A 16,003-nucleotide genomic window follows, 5' to 3' on the forward strand; every position below is an offset into this window, starting at 1 on the left:
ACTGAAGAACCTTAAACCTTAATCTTAAACATTGATGTTAAAACATTGTTGTTAAGAACATATTATTTCATGATAGATAAAATACAGAAGTAAAACCCTTGGCTATTAAAGTACATATACCAGATTAACTCGTTAAAAACACAGTGGAAGTGAGTAAACACACAAACACATCTTTCTCACTCTCAGTAGTTTCTGCAGATGAAGTTGAGTCTGTGAGATTCAGGAAGGCTGATCCAGGTCTGATCTCCTCCAGACTGAACTGCTCCTTTTCTGTTCTCCAGTTTGCAGTTTTCCGGTGTGCTGCCGTTCCCTGGAGCCCAGTTCTGATAGCACACCATGTCTCCACTCAGCCAGAGCCACATGTTCATGCTGCAGTAGTTGTGTAAACCCAACCACACCGCCTCAGTAGACGCCAGTTTAACCACGTTCATCACATGACGCTGCATCTCCACTGACTGAACCGAGACCAGATCCACATGATTCTGTCTGCAGTATCTCAGAGCTTCAGACCACGACAGATTCTGCTGGATCACAATCAGTTTATCTGGACACAAAACAAAGCAGAAACTAGAGAGAGACTGATCAACAACAACATGCAGAACAAACACTGTGGAGGAATTTGCATTGTAGACTTGTAGGGAAGGGTGTCAAACTCAGTTACTGGAGAGATTCATTCAAATTCTGCTCCAACACACATACCTGCAGGTTTCAAACAAGCATGAAGAACTCAATTAATTTAATCAGGGTTAAAAACATAATTAGGGTTAAGGATAAATTGTGCAAGGCTGTGACCCTCCAGAAACGGAGTTTGAGACCTCTGATGTAGACTCAATTTTAAGTCATTAGATGACTGTTGCACAAAGCTGGTTTGGGTTTTCTCCCAGGTTAGTTTGCATTTAGTTAGTAAACTCTGAGTTTGAGATCAAGAAGATGGATTGGTTTTTATCTGGATCCATTGGCATGGTAACTTAGCTAAATGGTTAACCTACCCTCCATTGCAGGTCTTATTCTGGTTTTGAAATCTCAAACCTAAACTGGACCAATCAGCTGAGAGTAAAAGTCATGTACATATATGTGAAGACACTTCCAGTTCCTGAGAATTTTTTTTTTTTTTTTACATTGGTGGTTAGAAGTATAGCAATATTTTAATGTTTTACATTACAAATCAAAGGTTTTTTTACAGAAAGCATTTGAGTCAAAATCGTATCTGAAGAGCGGTGGGGGTAATTTAGTTTAGTTTAGTTTAGTTTAAACTTTATTGTCCGTTCTGCTTGACACAAAAAGGAAATTTTTCTTCAACACTGGATTTAGGACAACAATTACAAACATACACCAACGACACAATAACACTTACCAACACAACAACATAGGTTAAAAGTTTAAAAACCAAATTAGTCCCATGCACAATACTGCAAATCATACTTGGTAACCACCTCATTTCCTACAAACATTGATCCGGTTTAGAACAACAACTGCCATTGGGATAAATGACTTTTTATAGGCATTTCTTCGTGCTTTAGGAATTCTAAACCTGCGTCCTGATGGTAGCAATTCAAATGCTGAGTGAAGGGGATGTGTATTATCTTTAAAAATCACAACTGCTCTTTTTTCCATAAAAGAGTCAAATAAAATCTGCAATGAATGCTGTTTGTGACCAGTTATCTTATTTGCCTGATTTATAATTTGCGCTAATTTCTTTTTCTGTTTAAGTGTTGTGTTACCGAACCATGAAACAATATTATATGTGAGAACACTCTCTATAAGTGATCTATATGCCAAGTTTAAAGTCTGTGTACTAACATTAAAACTTCTCAATTTGCGGAGGAGATAGAGGCGCTGACTTGCTTTCTTATAGACCGCCTCTACATTACTATTAAAATTCAGTTTATTGTCAATAATTGTGCCCAAATACTTGAAATTTGAAACCTGCTCTACTATTTGTCCGTTTATGGTGACTGGTTTAAAGAGTTCAGTATCTACTCTTCTTGTTTGACTCCCCAGACATAACTCTTTTGTTTTCCCAATATTTAGGTGTAATGAACTTTTGCCAAACCAATCTGTAATACTATCAATATATCTAAAATATAAAGAGCTATTTATTTCTTCCTGACAGGAAACCAATGCTAGATCATCAGCATATTTTATGAGTGTGAGATTGTCATCAGTATTGCACTGCAGTTCATTAATATATATAGAAAATAAAAGAGGTGATAATACACATCCCTGAGGTACCCCTATATTTAAAACAGAGCAGTCAGACATAGCATGGTTAACACAGACACGTTGTGGTCGGTTTTTTAAAAACTCTCTGATCCATATAATCAACCAGTTACTTACTCCTAAATTATAAAGACGTTCTAAAAGAAGATTAGGTTGAACAGTATTAAAAGCAGCTGAGAAATCCATAAAAAGTATTCTAACATACGTATTTGGCCCATCTAGATGATGTTGAACTTTGTTTAAGAGAGTAAGAGAGGCATCCACAGTGCTCCTGTTGGCCCTATAAGCAAACTGCAAGGGATCCATTGTCTTCTCAACTTGAGAGGATAATTCCTTACACACTATTCGTTCCATACATTTACAAAGAACAGACGTAAGCGTGATTGGGCGAAAATCATTTAAGGACTTTACATGAGGTATTTTAGGTACTGGAATAACTATTGAATTTTTCCAGGCTAATGGTACAAAACCATTGTCTAGAAATACTTGAAACAGTCTGGTGCATACAACCCAATTGCTCCGCACACTCTTTTAAAACTTTCCCCTTCAGGCCATCTGGGCCAGATGCCTTGTGTGATTTAACATTATGAAGCACTGCAATAACCTCTCTTTCCTGTATGATCATGGTCTGTGACTGAGTCTTAGTTCCTACTATATCTAAATTATTAACACTGGACCCATTCGAATGATCAAATCTTGAAAAGTACGAGTTAAGGTTGTTTGCAAGACTGTAAAGCAGGTCGCACACCAGAAGCGACGCTCGGCGGCGCGCCGCGCAGCGCCATGTATTTTAGAATTCTAATCATAGGTTTCTATCAGGATACACACACCGGCGCCGCAAGTCGGCGGCTGTCGGCGGCGCCCGGCGACGGCTCAGGACGCAGTTCATTTTTCAGCCGCGCCACAGAGCGCCATCTGATTAGTTTCATGTTAAATATCATTCGAATGTGCGCATCTGGTGTGCGATACTTTAATCTGTCATGTATGCGCCGTGTCGCGGCGCCGAGTGGCGCTTCTGGTGTGCGACCTGCTTAAGGATCCTCATATTGCTGAACTTTTTCCTTTTGTCTACCCATTAATATATCTAGTCCCTTCCATGCCTCTCTTACATCTCCTGTTTGTAATTTCTGCTCCACCTTTTCTTTATATTCATTCTGTGCACTTTTTATCTTACTTTTAACTACTCTGTTTAACTCCTTTACCTTCTGCTGATCATTCTGCAAAAAAGCTATTTTTTTCAAATTTAAAAAATATTTTAAATCTTTAGTTATCCATGGCTTGTTATTTGGATAGATTTTGACGCACTTAGATTTAACAACAGAGTTTACACAGAAGTTAACATAACCAGTTATTGTGTCATTCAACATTTCATAATTATTACTACAATCATAATCATTAAAAAATAGGTCCCACTCTGTACACTCGAAACACCCTCGTAGCTGTTCAATTGTGTCTTTGGACCATATCTGAACCTGCTGAATAGCCGGGTCGTTCTTCTTTAATTGTTGCCTATATCTTGGTAACAGGTGGATGACATTATGATCCGAGCGCCCCAGAGGTGGATGCACTCTTGGCGCATATGCATCTTTCACATTACCAAAACATTTATCCAGAGTCTTATCCAGTCTGGTCAGACAGGTTACATATTGTTCAAGATTCGGAAGCAAGGTAGATACGTCACATTTATTGAAGTCTCCCAGCAAGAAAACCAGGTTATTCCCAGAGTTGCACAGTGCTGTATTATAACTTGCTGCAATGCCCTCAGCAGCCTGAACAAAATTTGGCCCAGGAACATAGACTAAAATAACTGTTATTTGTCCAAATTCACGAGGTAAATAAAATGGTCTGAATGAGACCGTCAAAAGTTCATAATCAGCCGAACAGTGCGTTTCACGTACCGTAATATTCGTTGTCCACTTACTATCAATGAACATACACAGTCCTCCTCCAACTGTTTTTGTGGATTTGCCGCTGTCACGGTCCATACGGATTAATGTGTATCCATCAAGATTTATATCCGTTGCCTCCGTCAGCCAAGTCTCTGTGATGCAGATAAGATTAGCTCTATTGAAGTCTCTATTGTACTTTATCAGTGCTTCAAGTTCTGGCATTTTATTCTGTAGCGAGCGAGTGTTAGTTAACGATATAGTTGGAAGAGGGAACCGACTGCCACGGCGTTTAAGCCGGTTTCGGATTCCACCTCTAGCACCTCGCGACATACAAGTTGCACGCGACATACCTTAAAAGAGGTAGGGGTAAGTTGCATGCGACAGCCCTGAAGATCGGTGGGGTTGAGTTGTGCCCGATGTACCTGAAGAGCTGGTAGGGTTGTGGTGGAGAGGGTTGTGCATCGTATTTAAAGAATGGGTGGGAGACGCGTGATTTCCGGAAGATTATGATTTGTTTGCGGACATCCGGGAGTCTCCATGCATTTGCAGGAGACTCCCGGAACTTCCGGGAAACATAGTATGTCTGTGGTATATAAAAATTATTATAATAATAATAATGTGTGGAGTTTGCATGTTCTCCCCATGTTGGCGTGGGTTTCCACTGGGTGCTCCGGATCAGGCTATTTTTAAATACACAGCCAGGACATTATACCATAATAATATATACATATAACAACAAGCCATGGTCGACTAAAAAGGACAAATTTTGGTGTCATCTTGATGAACAGCCACAAAGCCAAGAGGAAGAGCAGAACCTGCTTTGTCCTGTTGTTATTTAAGAGGCCATCTAAAGCACGAGTGGTTTCACTTCCTCCAGAGAAAGCTCGCCATGTGTCTATATTTGAAATAATGAACTTCTTGAGCTGATGATAATAATGGGAACATGATTATTTAAGTGCTTCTGACATCCGATCCTTTTAGAAACAGAAAACGAGAGCATGGCACGCGAGAAACCAAAGGAGCAAAGGATTCTTTCAGCAACCTAAAACATGAACTGCTGTGGTAACCCCGGATAAATAAGGGACTAAGCTAAAGATGAGGAAATAATAATAATTGTATAATTCTAATGATAGCATAAATGACACTTCAACAGAGAAGTGGACAGGGGACTTCATTTTCAGTAACCAAGTTCAAGCGCTTCCAGTGAACTGTCATGAAACTGATATATTAAATCGATGTTAAAGGTGTGCTTTCTTTACAAATCAATGATCTTCACTGCTGTTATGTAGTTTTTTTTTTGTTATTGAAGAAAAAACATAAAAAGAAAAGTTATTGGTTTGTGAAGTTGAGTGAGTTTTATTTGTGTTGTACATGTTTTTTTTTTTGTTTCTTTTGGTTGTGGTTCTCTTCTCTCCACTCTCTCCACTGTCTTACTGACAGGTTTCATCAGGAGCGCACAGGTGCTGTGAATCTGGTGTCGACATGTGGGAACTTGCCATCGTGTTTGTGTATTTAAATCAGACTGGACAATCGTTCGGTGAGTTTCTGTGCTCGACTGCTGCTACTGATGGTGCTTGCATTTAAACGGCTTTTCATCTCATTTTAGTTGTGAACTACTAAAAGAATGTTTACGTCTATTTTACTAATTATATTTCAATTACAAAACATCAATGATGCTGTAAAAGAACCCTTATCAAATTGAAAATACTCACATTAACCTTTCATCAGTAGTTTAGCTGTGGCCAAAAAACACTAGTTGTGCATACAGCCCATTGTGCTGACTCCCTTAAAGGGGCTTTGCTCAAACTGACTCTCTACTGTGTCATGTGATTGGCTTTTAGCTGCACATCCACTGTTTAATTAACATTCATGATCATTTGATCATTAAACATGGATTAAACCCAGTGTTGATGGAGAATGGTTATATTAAGTGTTATAAAACAACATACCATGACTATAAGCCTGGGGTGTCCAAACTGACCTGGAGGGCCGGTGTACTGCAGAGTTTAGCTCCAACCCTAATCAAACACACCTGAACAAGCTAATCAAGCTCTTATTAGATATACTAGAAACTTCCTGACAAGTGTGTTGAAGCAAGTTGTAGTTAAACTCAGCAGGACACCGGCCCTCCAGGACCGACTTTGGACACCCCTGCTGTAAGCAGTTTAGATTTCTTTGTAATTGTCAAGCCGAAACATACTCTGCACCCCAGAGTTTGTTCATGTAGTTTTGTGCAACAGTCCTCTCGAGCTGAGGATTTTTTGAGTGTGTTTGGAGGATCTGCTCACCTTCATAACATACAAAGGTAAACGGGGAACTACAGAGGTATTCATCCCAATGTCCCTGAGTGTAGCGTTCAACCCCAACACAGTCTTCATAATATTGATTAACAGGTAGATCAGGTTTCCAGTATCTGAATGAGGAGTTGCTCTGATCTGACCACTGCCATGTGTCTCTGAACAGACCGATCCAGACTGCAGATCCAGATGAGTTTCTGTCATTAATGAACTTCTCCAGCTGTTGATTTTCATTCTGGTTCCTCACACTGACCAGATCAATGTGATTCTGTCTGCAGTAACTCTGAGCGTCTCTCCAGTTCATCAACTGACTGACAAACACCAGTCCTCTGCTCACTTTAAATAAACAAATGAATGAATAAAAAGCAGGAACATGTGCAGCAGTGAAATCAGCAGAAATGCTTGTTAAGAAAGAAATAGATTGTTAAACACTCTTACAAATGGTGTAAATATTTAGTGTCATGGATATTATAAAGCATCCCTTGCATGTGTCCATTACAAAGGTATTAAATATCATTCAATCATATTTTTGTTTACGTGATTTTTTATATCTTCTCTTTTATGATTTTCTTTTTGATCATGTCTTGTATGAAAGGTCACTTGCACTATTTGGCTGCTGCTTCTCTACCAGTGTCTGTAAAACTGTTTCAGTTTGTTGTTGTTTTAATAAGCGTATAATCTTAATATTGGGCGAAGCAGTGGCACAGTAGGTAGTGCTGTGGCCTCACAGCAAGAAGGCAACTGGTTTGAGGCTCGGCTGGGTCAGTTGGCATTACTGTATGGGGTTTGCATGTTCTCCCTATGTTCGCGTGGATTTTTTCCGGGTGCTCCGGTTTCCACCACAGTCATGAGTATAGGTGAATTGGGTAATCTAAAAATTGTCCGTAGTGTATGAGTGTGTATGGATGTTTCCCAGAGATGGGTTGCAGCTGGAAGGGCATCCGCTGTGTAAAACATGTGCTGGATAAGTTTGCGGTTTATTCCGCTGTGGCGACCCCGAAATAATAAAGGGACTAAGCCGAAAAGAAAATGAATAAATAATCTTAATATTGCATCTACTGATGTTTGGTTTAGGGACAAAACTGCTGCTAATATGCAGTCACTTCCTTTTAGCCTTGATTTATTTGGAGTTTATGGCAAGATCTGCTTTGATCAAATGGATTTCATCATGATCAAATACTCTGCTTTGGAACTCTATTAGTACTGTGCCTTATGGCTACATGTTTTTAACACTGCACTGCACAACTCCTACACTGGCCTTAATTCATCCTTCTTTAAGTAAACATTAATGTTACTGCATTAACCTCAGTGTGGTCTCAGAGGCATTTTGGTTTGTTGATATTGATCTCCACTTCAGGATTCTTGCCTATCCTTAGAAGTGTGCAGCTTCCAGCAGAGCCCGCCTCAACAAAGTCAGGTTTACAGATCTGAATGTTTGCTCCTGAAACAATGGAGCAGCTTATATTTGTGAGCTGTGGGCAAAAAACTCAGCTTTGTCTGTCTGTTTCAAATGTGGCATTAGCCAAATGACGGCCTTAATCTAAATGTGTGTGCTCTGCCTGGCTACACTAACTTAGACTGGCTGCGCTCTACTGGCAGAAGTGGTGGTTTGGCTGTTATTCACCGCTCCTAAGTGGCTCTAACCGATGCCTTGCTTTTTGTTATTTGAATCCTTGGCATTTAAACTGAATGGTCTTTCTTTTTCTGGTCTTAAACATCTATCATCATTCTAAAGCCAAGAGGTTTTCTCAGAATTTTAGGAGCTTTTGACACTGGTCAGCACGATCTGTATAATGTTGTTATGCTAAATGTTAAAGTTTGCTTAATAAATGCCTAAGATGGTTTAAATAACAGAAGTAGTCCATATTTAGCCACAATGATTTGTTTTTGCATTTATAATTGCTCCATCTGTCAGTTTCTATCATCTTTAACATCTATGCTCTTTAGTAGCAGAACAATGTCTCTTCTTCAGTGACCAGAAACAGAAATAACATTTTAATGTCTTTTAAATGCTATTTCAGGTGTTTTAGTTGTTTAAAACCGTTTATTTCCAACCTTATTATTATGCTTCAAGCACAGCAGCTTGTGTATTTTTACAGGTTCCTGAAAAGCTTAGCTGCTTCAGTGTATTTGACTGTGGTTCAGGTTTTTTGCAGTTTTTTTTTCTACAAAGCACAGTTTTTTAGCTAAATTGAGCTATGTCTGAAACCTACATACATGTATTATTATATTCAGAAGTGCACGTTATAATAAGTACATATGATAAAATAGGCTTCTGCATGTGTAGAATATGAACATTCATTCATTTATTTTATTTCCGGCTAAGTCTCTTTGTTAATCAGGGGTTTGTCACATCGAAATGAACCGCCAACTATTCCAGCTTATGTTTTACACAGTGGATGGCCTTCCGGCTGCAACCCATCACTGAGGAGCACCCATACACTTTAATTCACACACATACACTACAGATGTTACTACTTCAATGTGTTCCTTGTGCCGCCATTCATACCGCGGCGACGGCGGTACTTGATGCGCCAGCAGCATTTGACCGCTGGGTGGCACTTTAACCACAGATATTCAGCTTTGCCTTTTCACAATGCTAAACAGACTGTTCTGTAGGCGTAGCTTACTGTATGTGATGTGATGTGTTCAATTAAAATATAATTTTAATTTGTTTTTTCTGGTAATAAACATGCTCTTACACTATACTATGCTGTAGAAAAGATACATGGTGAGAAGTCAAAAAGCAAATATAAGAATTAAGTTATTAGCCTTCAGTGCCCGATTAAATTGCGTTGGGGTGAAAATAATGTTTTGATTTCTTTGACTATCATGGCAATGTTATTATCTCAAATCCTAAACGTGCGCATATAAAAAACAGCAAAATAATATAGATTATCCTGCCGGTAGAGCACATCACCTCACAGTTGTGAACTTGCGATCACCTCAACTTACATTTAAAATTTGTTTACCTGGTTTATTGTAAACTTTTTAAGTGCAAAGAGGATTCGTTTTGGAAAATAGAATTGAAGAAATGAAAGACAACTAAAGTGAAAGCATAAACATTCAGTACAAATAAGTAGTCCTAAATAAATAAATAAATAAATAAATTAATAAATAAATAAAGCAGTCTTTTAGTCTAAATATAGAGAGATGTAGTTTGCTATTTTGATAGGACTAAGACAAGATATTTTTATTTATGTTTTTAATTTACGTTTTTATTTACATTTTCGTTGTTGACTATATTTTACTATCTCATTTTATGTTTCAATTATAGTACATAATAATAAACGAATAATGAAAATAAATAAATAATGAAAATAGGACATAAATTAAGTCTGGCAGGTTTATTTTTAATAATTTAGTTTCAGTTCCGTTTTTTTGTTTCAAAACGTCAATGTTCTGCTTTAAAGTATAACTGTTGTTTTGTTTTGTTTTTTTACTTAATGGCTCAGTAAGTTTTGTATTTTAATTTCATATTCAGTCACCTTGCATATGCGTGTGAAATATAATGCCGCATAACCGCGGAAAAAGAAGAAAAAGCTGTCAGTTAAAGCTAATCAAAATTAGCTATATTAAAATACAGCATTTATGTTAATACAGGCAGAGTGTGAACAAACTCAAGGCTAAGATATGCGCTTGTTTTTTAATGTATTTAAAAATAAATGCTATATAAATAAATGTTTGTTTTTTTTTTTACTTTTTTTGTATGGTAAAGGACAATGCACATTATGTTATTGATGTAAACTTAGGCTAAAACTTACCATTGATAAACGTGACCTACCTCAAGCAGATCACTTAAAGTGTAATAAAAATAACGTTGCCGCAGGACATAAATGAAGTCCCGCAAGTTTATTTTTAATAATTTAGTTTCAGTACTATTAATTTTTTTTTCTCAAAACATCAATAGCACCTTCAATAATCTAAACATTAAAGATGGACCGCAAGATGTGTTGAGTGGCTATATGTGGTGAAGAACGATGGCAAAGCTAAATGTGAATATTGTATGGAAAATTTAGCTTCCTGAATTCCCCTATAGCGCATGTGTTTGGACTGTGGGGGAAACCGGAGCACCCGGAGGAAACCCATGGCAACACAGGGCATACCTGCCAACACTCCCATTTTTCCCAGGAGTGTCCCGTACCCCCTTCCCCCTGTCCTCAGTTGTTTGGTACAATCTATAAGACCCCTGTTCCGATGGCAGCTGGTGCGCGGTGCATAGGACAAACCAGGCACCCCTTCAGCCACCTCCCCACCACTTTTCGGTTTTTCCAGCCTTATTAAAGTCTTAAAATGGTACTAGATACAACTCCCCCCACCCCCCATTTTGGTTTTTACAGCCTTTGTAAAGTCACAAAGACACAACCCCGGATTTTTAGACAAATGTTGGCAGGTATGACACAGGGAGAACATGCAAACTCCACACAGAAATGTCAAATGACCCAGCTGAGAATCGAACCAGCGACCTTCATGCTTTGAGGCGACAGAGCTACCCACTGCGCCACTTGAACATAAATGCTATTTTACTGTTATAATGTCATACATTCAGATGTCAGATATGCAACTTATACTTTTTGTTTGTTTACCAAATTGATTTTGTTTTTATTAAATCAATATATAGAAAATAAATACATATTAAATCAATATACAGAAACGTATTTGCCTAACAATTAACCCGCCAACAGACTCTATTCTTTAGCACGCATACAAGAAACTATTTTTTTAATGAAATGAAAATGCATTGCATAATACATCCCATTTTCTAGTATATTCTAATATTTTTATATTGTAGAAGGTTTGTACTCACTGTTGTAGCAGATGAAGAATGAGGTGTTACTACATGGCCCAACAACCCACTGTCCATTTCTCATAACAGCACAATTATCCTTGCTGTATGGCTGTCCAGATGCCCAGTTCAGAAAGAGCACAGGATCACCTGAAGACCAATGCCAATTATTATCATGGGTCATCTTCAGACCAATCCAGACACGTTCATCATTCACACTCTTGTTCAGCTGGATCATGTCGTTCATGTTGTCAGTGGTGGCCAGATCTGTGTATTTCTCTCTGCAGTATCTCTGAGCTTCAGTCCAGTTCTTCTGCTCATTTATAAAGTGATACTGACGCTGAACACATTCAGATATGGAGCAGAGAGCTGTGAAAGAGAGACAAAGTGCTTAATGCTTTTCAAATCAAAGTCAAACCTAATGAAACTATAAACCATCAATAAAACTACGAACACACTCACCAATGAGGAGAAGAGAGGAATATAGAGATTGAGCCATTTCTGAGGAAGAGAAATATAGATGAACAAACATTCATTCTAGAGTAAAACATTTGAGCAGGTAAAAGAGAAACAAATGCACACGATTAATAAGAGCATCAACAGATGTCAGAAGTGCGTTTGTGTGTATATAATGTAGATGTGAGTAGTTCTTACCTCAGATTTGGTGTTTCTGTCCTCAGTCTGATGTTTGTGTCTGCAGCTTCAGACTGTGTGATTATTCGATACCTGCTCTCATCCGTCATTCAGCATATTATTTGTTTACTCTAAACAAAGGCCTTTTTCATTTTTCTTCCTCATTCATGTACTGTGAGCGTGTCTCGATCCATGACGGTGTAATTTTTACAAGCTTCTTCATTTGAATGTGGTGAAAACTCAGTAGGCCTGTATGGTTCATAAGAACGTATTTTCATAGCAGCTTCACAAGAATAAAAACACAACATTTGCATTGAATTTTCTTATCTTTTTTTCACAGTTTTTCACCTTGGATATTGTCAATGACCAATAGATTTCCTTGACTGTATGTGATATCGCCTCATATACATTTAAATAGGGCACTATTTGAGGAACCATCATGAAAGTTATGAAGTGCACTCGATCAATCCCACAATGCAAAGCAATAACAAATGTATAAACCATGTACTCTAAACAGCGAGAAAATGCCCATCCTTTATGACCAATCCATTCCTGTATAAACCAATATATATATATATATATATATACATACACACACACTTATTTATGCCGGTGAGACCAGGCATGGAATGAGTTCTAAAGGCGGTTATGGTGTGTATTTGGGGTGCACCCAAATTTGTGCAACCTCATTTGGTGAGACTATATATATATATATATATATATATATATATATATATATATATATATATATATATATATATATATATATATATATATATATATATATATAGGTAATACTGTTTATTCCTTTAAATAAAGACTAACATCAGGTAAAACATCAGGGAACACTCATGAGAGACAATGATAGCCCACTCTCCAATGCAGCAGTGGACATCTGGTCCTCTGTGTCATCAAGCGAAAGGGCGACCATCTGGTTAGACAGATCGCTTCTCTCTTGAAGCTTGGATGGAGTGCATGGAGGAGCGAGAGGTCCACGAGCCTGGGGGTGGCGGATTTACTCCCACTGGAACCCTTAGACCTGCCCGAGTGCCAACCGCGTTTCATTGGCTAGATTGTATACTCTTTCAGATGATTGAATTCTGACGTAATCCCCCATAGTGGAACTTTCCACATAGCATTGAAGTTCCCCTCCCGAAGGGGAACTGGACTGACACTGTTTCAATTTACTAGAACTTCAATGTTAAGCTGCTTTGACACAATCTACATTGTAGAAGTGCTATATAAATAAAGTTGAATTGAATCGTATTATTTGTAATTTCAGCTATAAAATAGTATATATTGTACAGTACACATTTGATGATGATGATGATGTAAAAAGCCTTTAAACTGTTACATGCAGAAGAATTGGACCCCTCTGACCATACACAAACATCCCACATTTCAGGGGAAGACAGGTCAGAGGAGTAGTAGTTTTAGAAAGAGAAAATAAGATTCATTAGGGAAAAGTGAGAAAGGGGGAAAAAAGCCCCTCCCAGACTGTCCTTAAAGTAGCGTAGTGTGAGATCTGGGGGTAAAAAAACCCCCAGCAACAAACACATAAACAGACATAATATCGCAACAGGGGATGTGGAGATCTGGGACAACCATCTGGTCCTGCAGCTAGAAAAGCGCTGGTCACAGACCCGACTACCCACACCAGCGGTGAAAGCACACAAAGACATAGGACAAGGGGAGGAAGTAATTGTTTATCTGTAGCTATGTACACATGTGTGTGTAAGTCAGGTGTCCTTGGAACAGGGAGAAGGAGAGCGTCTCATTATATTGTTCTTCGGGGGAAGTTGTTTGTCTTCAGCAACAGCCTTGGCTGAGGCTGTCTTGCAGGAGTGTCATGGGGAAGCCGAAAGAAAAGGGTAAAAGGTTGCAAATTTTTTGTTAATATCTGCTAATTTCGCTGATATCTAATGTCCAACACTGGTCCCTAGGTCTGTCCAAATCTTGTTGCAAAGCCGCTAGATTCTCTGTGATGTTTTTCATTTTTTGGTCCATAACCACAGTCTAAGTACTAACAGCTCTGCTCACCATCATTTCAATCCAGCCGGCCAGATTGGTGAGGTTTCGACCACTTTTATCAATTGTCGATACCCCAGGGCCCCACCGAATCAGCATAATTCGGTTTTCAAAGTTCAGAATAAATAGATATATTCAACATCCTCCAGGGACAGAGCAGCCAGGCACACGAAGCGCCACTTCTCCCACCCATCCATCATGTATCCAGCTGCAAACAATCCTGTCGGACAGTAGAGTTCCCTCGAACTCAGGGTTCTCATCGAGAAGATAGTGTCAGCTGCATTCAGAAACCAAATCCATGATTGCTTATTGTTTGGAGAGTAGGGCAAGGAGAGCCTTGTAGATAGAATAAGGGCCTACTCACACTATGCTATCCTAACCATGCCCAGGCCCATTTCCCGCATCGTTTGAGAAGTGTGAGTGCGCTGAATCGGGCTCAGTTCATGGCATGGTTCACTTGGCCGGCCCATGCCCGGTTGGAAGAGGTGTGCCTGAGCGCGGTTCACTTGGGCTTTGGCGCGGTACGCTTGTGTGTGTGCATAATGCGGCTGAGCCCGAAACTGAAAGCGAGACGTGACTTTTAAGGGACTGTTTGATATGGATTTATTAATCAATCTTACTGTTCATTGAACGCAAACTGCCGTAGTTTAATAAAGATGTAAACCTCTCACTGCACGACAACTGCACCTTCAGCAAACCTAATTCCTGCAGCACAAGAACTTAATGATTGTTTATGAGTATCAAAAGTGGCTGATCTGTTAAGTGAAATATCTGACTGCGTCACTGCATGTCAAAACACTAAAGTGATATAACTAAAGAAATTGCATTGCTGGCGTAAGCGTGCCCAGGTCGAATGTAATGTGAGTGCGGGCTGTAGGGGAGACGAGAGGGGGGACAATCGTGCTTTGGCCTGGTTCAAGGTAACTGTACAGTGTGAGTACACCCTCAGACGAAACGAGGAGCCAGTCAGGAGAGACAAGGGAGAGAGAGGGGGAAATATGTGACTGCCTCCGCTGAGAGCCAAAAAAGAAGCCAGCCATATTTAATGTATAGTATTCAGGTTTAAGGAAAATGAATAAAAAAATGCATGAAATGTACCTGTAATTCTAGAACAAGTCATAAATAATCTAATTGACAGGCTATATAAACTGTGCATGCAAAAAATAAAATAAAAAATGTTAAACCGCTTTTGAAGATTGCAGATTAAAGCTGCAAGTAGCAATAAAAGAGACCCTGCACACGGGGTCACCGCTGCTCTGTAGCCTTAGCATGACAGAGAACAGTGAATCATAATAATTTAAGCTGACATACAGTTAAAGTCAGAATCATTAGCCCGTCTGAATTATTAGCCCCCGTTTATTTTTTCCCCCAATTTCTGTTTAACGGAAAGAAGATTTTTTTTCGACACATTTCTCAACATAATAGCTTTAATAACTCATTTCTAATAAGATATTTTTCAAGACACTTTTATACAGCTTAAAGTGACATTTAAAGGATTAACTAGGTTAATTAGGGTAACTAGGCAGGTTAGGGTAATTAGGCAAGTTATTGTATAACGATGGATTGTTCTGTAGACTATTGAGGAAAAAAAAAGTTAGCTTAAAGGGGCTAATACTAAGGTGCCAAACTTCCTTCAGTCAGCAGGTGGCGCTATGACTGTGACTTAATATTGGCATGTAGAAGTCTTCAGGAGAGGAATCTTATCGAAGATGTGAATCTTCAGGTAGATCAGACATTGTCTGGTTGAGTTATAGCTAAGTACTTTCTCTTCCATGGTGATACACTGAAAGTTGTCAGCCTGCCATGGACACACGCTTAGGTGAAAACTCTAGATCTTCATAATTTAACATCACAAAGGCCTTTGGACTAAACTAATGAAACAAGAATTCGATCTGATCTGGTTTGTAGGAGGAGTTTCTAACAATATGAAACATGCAATTCCCTGTTGCCAGCAGGTGGCACTATAACTGTAACTGCATATTGGCATGTCAACATGTTCCGGTCAGGACTCAAACATGCATTTTGAGGCAGATCAGACATAGCATGCCTGAGTAATAACAACCTCCTGTTTCGTGGTGAAACATCAAAGTTTACGACGTCGCCACGGACATGCCCTTCAACGAAAACTGTAGATCTCGCAATATAACATC

General features: G+C 38.9%; 1 protein-coding gene across 2 annotated transcripts; it reads right to left on the reverse strand.

The window, feature by feature from the left end:
* si:dkey-88n24.9 lies at positions 1 to 11,865 on the reverse strand. Of its 2 annotated transcripts, NM_001328055.1 has the most exons (5): positions 11,847 to 11,865; positions 11,655 to 11,693; positions 11,214 to 11,561; positions 6,398 to 6,742; positions 1 to 544 (listed from the first exon to the last, which is right to left on the reverse strand). In NM_001328055.1, the coding sequence occupies exons 2-5, from the start codon at positions 11,689 to 11,691 to the stop codon at positions 183 to 185; spliced, it is 1,092 nt and encodes a 363-aa protein (NP_001314984.1). In that variant the 5' UTR covers positions 11,692 to 11,693; positions 11,847 to 11,865; the 3' UTR covers positions 1 to 182. The 2 variants fall into 2 exon arrangements, with proteins under 2 accessions (NP_001314984.1, NP_001020652.1); NM_001025481.1 differs by lacking the exons at positions 6,398 to 6,742; positions 11,847 to 11,865 and having other exon boundaries at positions 160 to 544; positions 11,655 to 11,710.
* Between the last annotated feature and the right edge of the window lie 4,138 nt (positions 11,866 to 16,003).

The sequence above is a fragment of the Danio rerio genome, chromosome 7, assembly GCF_049306965.1.
Source record: "Danio rerio strain Tuebingen ecotype United States chromosome 7, GRCz12tu, whole genome shotgun sequence".
In the NCBI taxonomy this organism is placed as follows: Eukaryota; Metazoa; Chordata; class Actinopteri; order Cypriniformes; family Danionidae; genus Danio; species Danio rerio.

Coding starts and splice junctions, on each gene's coding strand:
- si:dkey-88n24.9 (NM_001328055.1), bottom strand. CDS start 11,691: ATGGCTCAATCTCTATATTCCTCTCTTCTCCTCATTG. Junction 11,562..11,654: donor TTCCTCTCTTCTCCTCATTG/GTGAGTGTGTTC, acceptor TCTCTTTCACAG/CTCTCTGCTCCATATCTGAA. Junction 6,743..11,213: donor ATTCTTCATCTGCTACAACA/GTGAGTACAAAC, acceptor GTTTATTTAAAG/TGAGCAGAGGACTGGTGTTT.